Source organism: Colossoma macropomum, unplaced genomic scaffold, assembly GCF_904425465.1.
Source record: "Colossoma macropomum unplaced genomic scaffold, Colossoma_macropomum, whole genome shotgun sequence".
NCBI lineage: Eukaryota > Metazoa > Chordata > Actinopteri > Characiformes > Serrasalmidae > Colossoma > Colossoma macropomum.
In genome coordinates this window covers 43,622,336-43,633,766 of record NW_023494795.1, presented here as the reverse complement: position 1 = coordinate 43,633,766, position 11,431 = coordinate 43,622,336, and the positions used below count along the sequence as shown (strand labels likewise).

Genomic DNA, 11,431 nt, shown 5'->3' with positions numbered 1-11,431 from the left:
GCTAACATTTTCAATAATATAAAGCCAGTTTGGTTTCAGATCAGCGTATAAACGTTTGTAATCTGCTCGTCCTGATCAACCTCACAGCTTCCAGATCATCAGGACGAAGCTGCAGATGAAAGTTGTAAATACATGTTAGATGTGTTCAGGATGAAGAATACAGAGGACCCGATCTGCCAAAAAGAAAAATAAATAAAATTAAATATAATTGACTCGGTAAATTAATATATACCTAATTCTAAGCCTGACCATGAAAAACACGCCCCCTCGTTATCATATGAACAAAGAAATACAGAAATAAAGTAATGAAAAAATAAATGAATTAATTAAAAGATACATGAATAAATAAATCAATAAATAAAGCGAACAAATGTTAAAAATATGGATACAGAAAAAAATAAAATGAACAGGCATTATTAAAAAAAAATACAAAAATAAATAAAATAAAGATAAATATAAAAATAAATAAAATATATAACTGCAGAAAAAGAACAAATATGTATAATTACAATCAAAATAAGCAATATATACTTTATTTTATAAAACATTATTTTGATTATTATTTATTAATTTACTGAGTTTTTAAAAATTTTATTAATTTTTCATTTTGGCAGATCGGGTCCTCCATAGAAGAGCAGAGCTGTAGACGATCCTACAATAACTCAGAATGCTGTATAATTAAGTTCTTATCAAAACTGAGTATATTTCAAAAGTAATCAAATCTCAAAGCAAACAAAAGCTAAACGCATAATTTCATTCCTTTATTCACTGAATTTTAGAAATACTGAATAAAATATATAAACATACCATTTTGTGATTACTTTGTAATATTTAAATCCACACTGTATAAGTTATTATTGTAAATAAAATAAATTCTTAATATGACAAACAAGTCATCAGACTTTAAATACAGCTCCCAGCTTATTTTAACATAGCAGGGAAAATTTGACCAATTTTGAAAATAATTTCCTCCTTTTATTTAAAGAACATCCCGCTGGCCTCTTTGTGTCCCCTAATAAACATCATGACAAACAATAAAACAGGTTCAGTTCAGAGTATTTTATGTACAGAAAGAATACAGTTCAAACAGAAGTAGCAGAAGAGAACAAACAGAAGAAAGAACACAAATAATAATGCCAATATTAAATCACTGCTAATTACCCGATAAATACACCACCCAAAAAGGAATGAGAAAGCAAGTCTGTCTGCGGAGGGAGGGGTTAATAATTTCATTAAACACAGGAACTCTCGGTTCACTCTCATCCTGCAGGGGGCGCCACACCACTGCTCTTCATCCACAAACACACACGAGGGGGGAACCTCTAAAGGAACAGCTCAGCCAGCAAAGCTAACACTGCTAACAATGAATGGAAGTGAATAGCCAGCTGACTCATACAGTGACGTCCAGAGAGGCCACGAGGGAGTGACCACTTTCTGGACTGTTACTTTGAGATAACGAGTTAATTATCTTGTTATCTCAGGATGACAAAATTGTTATTTATAAAAGTTATTTATCTTGTTATTTCAAAAGAAAATTATTTTGAAATAATGAGTTACTTATCTCAAGATAAAAGTTATCTTAAGATAATTAACTATCTTGTGATCTCAAGATGACAAAATTATCTTGAAATAAGTTACTTATCGAGATAAACGTTATCTTAAGATGAGTTATCTTGAGATAAGTTATTTATCTTATTTCAAAATACCAAAATAATCCTAAAAAAATCCTCAAGATAACAATCCAGAACATTCTAGTAACAGCTCATGGCCTCTCCAGACTTCCAGTTTCATTCATTATTAGTAAAACAGATAAATGGGTAAAAATATCTACAACCACTGGACAGTAAATGGATCTGACCGATATTCCGGACTGATCTGTGTTTATTAAACTCCGGAAGAGCAAAATGTGCAGGTGTGTTTGTGACTCTGCAGAAATAAATGCTGTTTTTCTGTGAAAGAATGATTTGAGAATCAAATTTCTCCCATTTTTTAGTTTTAGCACTGGAGCTACGAGGCTAATGTGGCTAACAAGTAATAAAAGCTTATATCCCACAATTAGCATAAAGCTAACCGCATCACTCCGCATTAAACCATGTGGAGTCGTTGAGCTCAGACTCGCTTACGTTGTTTACGACACTTCATGACTTATTATTACGCTCTATAAACTATTATTACATCTATAAACGTGGCCTAAAATATGTATCAGAAACATTTGCATGTTGCCGTGATGCAATTCAGTGGGGTACCAGCTTAAGCTACTTGTTAGCTGCATTAGCATCCAGTGCTAACACTAAACACGTCTCCGCTGGTGGATTTACTGTGTGAATGAGATTTTTGGGTGAACCATTCCTTTAAAGGCGTTCGGTATTATTATGGACATTATTCCATTATTATGGACAACAATCTGCATAAATCTCACTTGAATGTAAACAAAAGGTCAGTTCAGAGGAGCTGCTTCTGTTTACATCAGGCTGTGCGTCGTATACTGTCGTATCAGATCCGTGGAGGGTGACTCACGACCGTGGAGGCAGCGCCAGGTCAACCACAGGTTAAAGCAGCACACTGTTATACGAGTTTCTCTTCGCTTATTAACGAGTCATTTCCTCCCGAGACGGAGCGAAGTGCGAGTGTAACTCATCGCCATGTGTTTCAGTGAGAATCCAAACCGTCCGGCTCGCTCTCTCTCAGTCCTTGGCGTCTCCGACTCCGTCCGCATTGATGGCGAACATGGCCTCTGCCTCGGGCAAACAGGGAGAGTCGTAGATCTTACAGATTCTGGTCTCGCCTCTTCCCTTCCTCAGATACAGCCTGAAAGACGAGAGATTAAGCAAGAGTTGAAGTTGTATCACCAAATGAGCATCAGCTGTAAATACACAGTGAGTGTGGTGGTCCTCTCCACTGAGCTTGTCCCCCTGACCCTGGAACGAGGCCCTGTTTAGCTACAGATGTTACTCTCTGGGCAACATCGGCTTATTTAATGACCTGGCTGGTACTGGAAAGATCCACGTGAACGACCAGAGCTTACAGTGAGCTACCGTGTTTTCAATCACTGTGTTATTAAGGTTGCACAAAGCTTCCTTTATTGTTACATGCACATGTGTTTATGTTTACACATTTTTTATTTATTTATTTGTGTGTATATATGTGTACATGTGTGCGCGCGCGCACACACACACACACACACACACACACACACACACACTTCGCCATAACATCATGGTTTTTCATGAACACTGTATCAATGACTGACAGCTGTAGGAGACACTGAAGCCATTTGGTGCTGCCAAAAGGTTACTATGTTATTTTAGGTGGTTGCTATAGTGTTACAGGTGGTTGTTAGGGTGTTGCTCGGTGGTTTCTATGGTAACCATGGTGGCTGCCAAGGGTATTCCAGGTGGTTGCTATGGTATCATCAAGAAAATGAATCAGATACCACCATACAAGCACTGATTACCTATTATAATGGAATTCTGGATGCTTTCAGTTAAAGTCTTTAACTCAGCAGCTTTTTGGTGAGCCAAGAAACACAATAGGTAATGATTTAAAAAAATGCATTGCAACCCATTTGGTTTGCAACATTTGCATAAGCAAGTTGAAATCATGTGGGTGACAGTGGCACAGCGTCTATTACGAGAGGTAGCGGCACTGTGCAGTCTTACCTGGTAGTGGAGGCGTGTGCTAAGATGTTTCCTCCGATGGGCTTTTTTGGATCTGCAGAGAACATGGCTGCTCCGTCCACCTGAGCTACAACCTGATTAGTGATGACGACCGCAACACCAAACTACACAGGAAAGAGGAGACAGTCAAATTTGTTTACTTGTCAAACAGCAACAAGCGAATTTTGTCCACGTATTACGGCTCGTATTCGGAATAGAAAACTGAACTCTTCGTCTGAATGGTAACGGTGAGTTTTCACACATTAGAGAACAATACTAAGAGGCTAAATTCACAGCATCCAGGTGCACAGACGTAATTCAAATGCTGCCGAATTGGTGTGTCGTATCCCTCCGTCACACCCTAGAGCACCTCTCGGTCTACGTTCTATACCCGTGAGGTGCGTTAGCCTGTGCGGGTGTCTCACCTCGTCAGCGAGGCGCAGCAGCATGCGGAGGAAGCGTCCCAGGTGGCCCTGCCGAGCCGACAGCTCCCCTCTTCCAGAATAATCCGTCCTGTACAGCGCTGTGGCACTGTCTACTATCAGCAGCGCATATCTGAGAGAGACGGGAAGAAAACAGAGAGAAATAAACCATCACCAAAGCAGAAATCAGCTCAAGCATCACCATGTATTTTTGTTATAATCGCCCTTCCATCAACTCTGCGCACGTGTGTGTGTTACGCACCTGGACTCTGCCATCATAGCCGAGGCCTGGTACAGCAGCTGCGTCTGATGGTCGGTGTTGAAGGCTCGAGCGTAAGCTACGTTATCCAGGACGTCACTGCCCACCAGCCCGTACCTAAAACGCAGCAGAGGGATGTGTTTAAACTTCAAACTGCACACGAGGGACACGTCCACAGCCGGACGCATCCGGACCGCCGCACAGCACTAAAAGCAATAAAGAGTAGGCATGACAGGGTTATCAGCTGTAACGATGTACCACAGTATATAAATTATTATATTTACCTCAGTATAAAAGATTACGACACATTTCAATCGTTCTAGTAATTTTAGTGGTTTTTAAACATTTCCAATATATTTTAATCACCGACGTCATAATAGGGAATTTTCATACCATCCCTAATAAAAACTTTCCACTTCTAAATGTCACCCTTAAGGCCTGTTCAGACTTCTTGGGGAGACGACGTTTGCCTGGCTTCAGCAAACAATGTGACGTAATTGCGGAGAAAATAAACAACCGCAGACGTCGCGCAGAGGCTTCGGTCGCCATGTCACGAACATGGCAGCTGGGCGAACTCCATGGACGAAGATGCGACGCAACAAAGCCTCTGACTGGTTGGTAAAAAAGAGGCGTGCCATTTAACAAAGACGGACAACTTTAAGGAGCTTTGGCTTTGGCAGACACACTAATATTTCACTGTGAAACGCACATCTGTTAAATAAACAATGAACATCTCCTAAATGTAAGATATTAAGTCTATTATTCGGTGCTACTAACTAGTACTGAGCACCAAAACATACAGGTTCTTATATTTAGGTTCACGAGAGGACGAGGCTGAAGTTGGCTTTCTATTCACCAGCTTCTTGTTCGAATTTCCCCGTTCCACCTTAAATGATGGCAGTATTCTGAACTCAAACGTCGCCATAGTTAGAGCTATGAATCCGCGACAGGCAACACCAAATCGCAGAGAGTATTTGAGCTTGTAAGTTCGCAAAGGCGATTTCAGCTTCGCACAACCCTCGAGAATTCTGTTTCGCAAGAAGTGCGCTGAGGCCTTTCCTGTTGCAGTTCTCACCTCTCAGCGACGGCCAGAAGCCTCTCTGGACGGAAGGTGCCCTCTGTGTCGATGTACATGGCTTTCCCTTCCCCTCCGCCCTGATCGATAGGCAGCTGGCAGGTGACCGCCAGCGTGTGGCACAGCTGAGTCTTTCCAGTACGGAACTCCCCGAACATCTCTGTGATGGAACCCGTTTCGATTCCACCTGAATAAAAAGAGGAGAGAAAGACTGTTAACCTCCGGGTTGCTACATCGCTTGCTGAGCCATGTTGTCAAATCACAGGAAGCTCAGTTCTGATACAAGACGCTGCCTTTTGTGCTCAGCTTTAACTTCTCATTTGTTCATCAGCTGCAATACAACTGATTTCAGCAGATCTCTCACCCTGCAGAAGCTTATCCAGCTCTTTGGATCCTGTGGAAATCTGGATGATCTCAGCTCTGCGCTGGTGGAACTCGGTCGCCGTGGTGAAACCCATAGGAACCAGCTTAGCGGCCTCCGTCTGCAGAGGAGACAAATACAAGCTCAGAAACTCACAATACTCAAGTATCAGAGACACAGTTTACACAGAACATTCAAGTCATTCAATAAACAACTTTAGAATTTATCATTAATTAATTATTACTCAGTAAATCTTCAGCTGGCAAAGGATTTAAACACTTGGGCCTGTCGCAATCATGACATTTCAGCTAATGGTTAATCGTATCAGAATTAATTATTATTAATAATTGGTGTTTTTCTGTTTATTTTATGCAACAATAAAGGTACAAACCTAAAGCGGCCAAAAAGGCTCATCAGTTATCTTGGTTCTGAGCCATCTTATTGGTAGGCAATGCCAACTTGTCCTGACATTAAATTATATACCACACTGTTGTAGGCGCGCACACACACACAGTCAATGTCTATAGAGACCAAAAACAACAAAAGGTCTAACTTGATGCTGTTACTCATTTAAAGGGCAGCAGTGAATGTTTGTTTATTTCTCATCTAGTTAGCAAATATTTCTCAGTTACAGCCTCAAATAAGAACTTTGTCTCTAAGGGCCGAAACACACCTACGCAAGGACGCGAACGCAGACGCTTCGAGCTGCGCAGACGGGGTTTCACACGAAGTTGCGTTCAAAAATGTGACCAGTTTCTTAACGCAACGCAAACGCTGCATTCTGAGCGTTACAGCAGGGGGGCGCTATAACAGCCAAACCTGACCAAGCGGTCTTGTACCGCCAGCGTGCTTCTCAACTGCCCTAGCAGACGAGCAGCTGAGTCTCAAGCGAAGACGACATAAAAATGATCAATTATATTATAGAATTAATCGCGTTTCCAATCCAGCAGAAGAGGTAAAGCAGCTCACTCTCCTCTAATGTCCATGTTTAGCTGTTAAGGCTGTTGGAATAACAGTAGATCTTCTCTGATTTGTCCTCTAGCGCCCCCTTCAGTACTGAGTGTTTTAACCGCCAAAGCAACGTAAGAACGCACGGTAAGTTTGTACAGGAGGACCGAGTGTTTGCAGTGTATTGGCTGAGCGCCGTCATTCGCGTTCGCGTCCTTGCGGAAAATATGTTTCGGGCCCAACTGCTATTTCTGTAAGATCCATGAAGTTCCTCAATAACCACATTTACCACTTTCTTTTATTTGTGTTTCTGTGCCTCAAACTGATGCAGAATTCACACGATCATAAAATCTGTTTATTTATTTATTTTTTTTGCAGTCAACTTAAACAATCACTCAATCACTCAAATAACTGCGATTAGGCGATTATGTAGTATTTGTGACAGGCCTAGCCTAAATCGCTCGGCCGGTTCTGCCTAGTCTCACCAGGATCTTGTCGGCTTTGGCCTCACTGATGCCCTTGATGTTGAGCAGCTCTTTCTTGGGGGCGTACGCCACGGCCTCGATGGTGTGGAAGCCAGCATCCTCCAGCTTCTTCAGGTCGCTGGCACTGATACCGCACTGCTGCAGGGCGTGAACACAAAAGGTTGTTCATCAACAGTCAAAGGCGGAAATGTTTTCTCAGAATAAGAACTTTTTTACACAATTCACAATGAATTTAAATAAAACAATCATGTATAAGAAACAGCAAAAGCAAAAACAACTGAAATCATAGTTCATTTAATAAAAACAGTAATAATAATAAAGAGAAACATGTAAAGCTCTGAAACAAAGAAAATATAATAAATCATTATGGAAAAAAAAGCATGTTTATCAGGGAGCTTTACGAACTGGACCACCTTGCTGGTGTACAGTCTGAGCCTGTAGCTGATCTGTTCATGCAGAGTTTGGGTGTGTAATCTTCTAGTCATTCATCAGTAGTGAGTTTCTGACCACAGAGCTTCTTCTGGATGGATATTTTTGGGTGGTGGACCACTCAACCCAGCAGTGACCCTCATTAATTGGTAAAAGATTTACGGATGCAAGAATTTTCATGACTTGGGGATGCAGAGTGGTGCAACCGTCCAAATAATATCTAGTCAGTGATTGTGTTGACATGCACTCAATAATCCGATAACTACAGAAAATCAGATTTTGTCAGTAATCCAATCAACACGTTTATATGCTCTTGGGTAATCAGATAATGGGGAAACTCCAGGTCTACATGAGTCAGACATTTGTGCTTTACAACCAGCCAATAAACTCACAGAAGACGACGTGACGTAAACGTAACATAAAACTTAAACTTCATACCGCTGCTTTTTTTTTTTTTTACCTGAAAATATGAACTCACATCATCTAGAAGATGAAGAATATTTAAATCCTTTATTTCTTGTTTGGTTTCAGTGCCGCTCCAAGTGTGCTGCTGTGTAACGCGACATCCAACGTCTGATCTCATGCATGCGCAGGCTGAGAAATCCGATAGAAATCGGAGTACGAGTTTACATGCACTGAGAAATCTGATTACCAAGCTAAAATCCAGCCTCTTTATTAAATTTTCTAAATCAGATTTCTAGATCGGAGTATGGGGTTTACATGACCATTTAAATAAATCGGATAACTGCAGAAATCCGATTATGATACGCACTCGTCGATGGTCCTACGGTGGCCCCCTTCATCGATGAATAGGTTGGCGGAGGGCTCTTGTCTGTTCGCTGTCTGAAGCCTGAGAGGGAGTAGAAGACGTATTATATCTATCTGTGTATAAATCGGTGCCGTACCTCCAGACGGTTCAGCGGCTGTGGTCCAAAACTCTCCTCCTCTTCAACCTCTGCCTCCAGCTCCACTCTGCTTTCACTCCTCATAGCCATCTTTAATAACCTGGATCATATTTACATACGTATGTGACATGCAGTCCACCTAAAGCTAAAACATCATGCAATGTGTTTGTGTATATCACCGCTGTCGGGAGAAACCTGGTACCTCCAAAACTGTAACTTTATAGGAGAAGGAAAAAACATACTTGCTCTTAATGTAAGTCAACTGAACCAGACTTTTTTCCAAGTCATTTTGGGTGATTTGTTTTAGTTCATTTATCATAAAATGTACATACAATGTAAAGGGCAACAGGTATATTCAAATGATGTCAAAAAATGAAAAACATCAAAAATGGAGATACAAGGTTTTCTTCCAACAACAGTGATTGAGATTTTATATATACATACATATATATTGTATGTATGTACAAACACACTTAACACATATATAGATACATACACACAGTCAACTAATCACAATTATAAGGTTACGACTGAAAGCTTTATCAGTTTTTATAGGACCCTATAGATGATGCAGAGATGCACAGAGGCCTTAATTGTTAAACTATGTTGATTCGAATTTCCCCGTTCCACCTTAAATAGCAGCTACAGTAGTTAGTAACTTTCCAGCGCCTCAGCCTCTTGTTCGAATCTGCCCGTTTCACCTTAAATAGTGCAGAAGTCACATTCCGGCGCATTGTTTTACCATTTAAGGTGGAGCGGGAAATTTGGAACGAGAAGCTGAGCCCCCAGAATGTAACGGCTTGCCACCATTTAAGGTGGAACGGGAGAATTCGAGCGAGAAGCTGGCAAACGGAAAGCCGACTTGAGCCTCGACTAGATTACTTCCACAAATGATCACGATTAGTCCAGTCAAGCGTGCGGTCACCAGCTGCAGTGACCGTCTGTCCACCGCTGTTTGTCCGATCCACTCGCCTACAGTTCACAGCGCCAGAGAACTGTGTATTCGCTGTAACACGGCTCGTATTCGGCTTTAGCTCGTTAGCCTCCCCCGCTAACTCAGAGACCCGCGGCCGCGGTCAACGCGCAAAACAAACCCAAATATCGGACATTAAAAACTTGAATCCGCGTAAAACCGCCGCAGTTTGGTGTTCTAATATGTTACTCTTAAACTACGCCGACGGTTCAACCAGCAGAACAACATATATTATTTAAATCGAAGGAGAAACGATCAGAGCAAACTCACCGACTCGCCTCAGATCCAACTTTCCCGCGCTCCGCGTCATCGGCCACATGACAACGGCGACGACGTCAGCTGAGGCGCCACGTCATGCTTTCCCCACCAATCAGTGATTTCATCTCTCTCGATTTTTGTGTACACTCCTAAAAATGGTTCTTCAAGGGTTCTTTAGTGAAGGAAACCATGGGTTCTGTATAGAACCCTTTTGCATTAACTGGTGCTTTTCATGGTGAAATGGTTCTTCAGACTGATGGAGAATGTGTTGTGTGTGGTTCTATATAAAACCCTTTTAAAAATGGTTCTATGTAGCACCAAAAAAGGGTTCTTTTACTGTATACAAGCTTGACTTCATGACAATAGCAGAACTCTTTTTGGTGTGCTATATTGAACCATATTAAAATAGGTTCTATGTAGAACCGTTTCATGCTTAAATGGTTTGCTGCATGGTAAAATGGTTCTCCAGATTGAGGAAGAATGTGATGTATATGGTTCTATATAGCACCAAAAAGGGTTCTTCTATCGTTACAAACTTAACATCATAACAATAGAAGAACTCCTTTTGGTGCTATTTAGAACCATTTCCAAAAAGCCTTTTTGTGTGTGTGTGTGTGTGTATATATATATATATATAGAGAGAGAGAGAGAGAGAGAGACAGAGAGAGACAGAGACAGAGTTGAAAGTGATGCAATTATGTGATTGTACACCAGAACCACTATAAAGGTTTTATTTTATTTAATATTTATACTTGAGATAAAAAAATGGTTACACCACACCAAAAACTATTGAAAACCCTTTTAATTTGACTTAAAAGGGCAATTCCACTGCTTTTTAATAGCCACAGTCCATTAAATTTCTGCATAATTCAGAGGTTTGATGTGAAATGGTGCATTGTAGAGGGGGACGACATGGCAAAAATGTTATGAAATATTACAAAAATCTTTCACGATAAACAATACGTCACAAAGTAGTGCCTCAATTAAAAAATACTATCAAAATCTATGAATACAGTGATTTTAATTCACGCTGCGCTGCACTAAACCCAGTTAAACAGGACTAATGATGCTCTCTGTAGTCAAACATGGGTAGTTGGGAACTGTTTTCTGACAGTGTCCACGATATACCCAGAAAAGCATATTGCAACATAATGTGTAATGTGTAATGTGTAAACTTACCGAGTCAGAACTGTTCACAGTGGTGGTGATAGGAACCAGACGTCCATCTCTAAAAGCTCCCTCACAGAAAGTTCCTACATGAAATGGTTATGAATTCACTGCCTGATGACTGAGACGCTGTTTTATGATAGTTTTGATCTTAAAAACTTTTCTGTCCAGAAAAAAAAATTCTGGACAGTGAACTTTGGGTGGGCCAAATAAAGACCAATATTGTTACATCGCCCACCCAAAGTTCACTGTCCAGAAAATTACTGGCAAATATACCCAAACAAAAAACTTCTGAGTTTTTAAGATCAAAACTATCATAAAACAGCGTCTCAGTCATCAGACAGTGAATTCATAACCATTTCATGTAGTAACTTTCTGTGAGGGAGCTTTTAGAGGTGGACGTCTGGTTCCTATCACCACCACTGTGAGCAGTTCTGACTCGGTAAGTTTCTCTAGAACAGAACGTTTCACACCAAACCACTCCGAACGGCTC

General features: G+C 40.8%; 1 protein-coding gene across 1 annotated transcript; it reads right to left on the bottom strand.

The window, feature by feature from the left end:
* Nucleotides 1–587: 587 nt before the first annotated feature.
* On the bottom strand, nt 588–9,826 carry rad51 (RAD51 recombinase). Its single transcript, XM_036582482.1, has 9 exons — nt 9,784–9,826; nt 8,541–8,640; nt 7,207–7,344; nt 5,777–5,894; nt 5,413–5,599; nt 4,341–4,454; nt 4,082–4,211; nt 3,660–3,781; nt 588–2,808 (listed from the first exon to the last, which is right to left on the bottom strand). Exons 2-9 carry the CDS (start codon nt 8,628–8,630, stop codon nt 2,685–2,687), a joined length of 1,023 nt encoding a protein of 340 aa, XP_036438375.1. The 5' UTR covers nt 8,631–8,640; nt 9,784–9,826; the 3' UTR covers nt 588–2,684.
* Nucleotides 9,827–11,431: the final 1,605 nt, after the last annotated feature.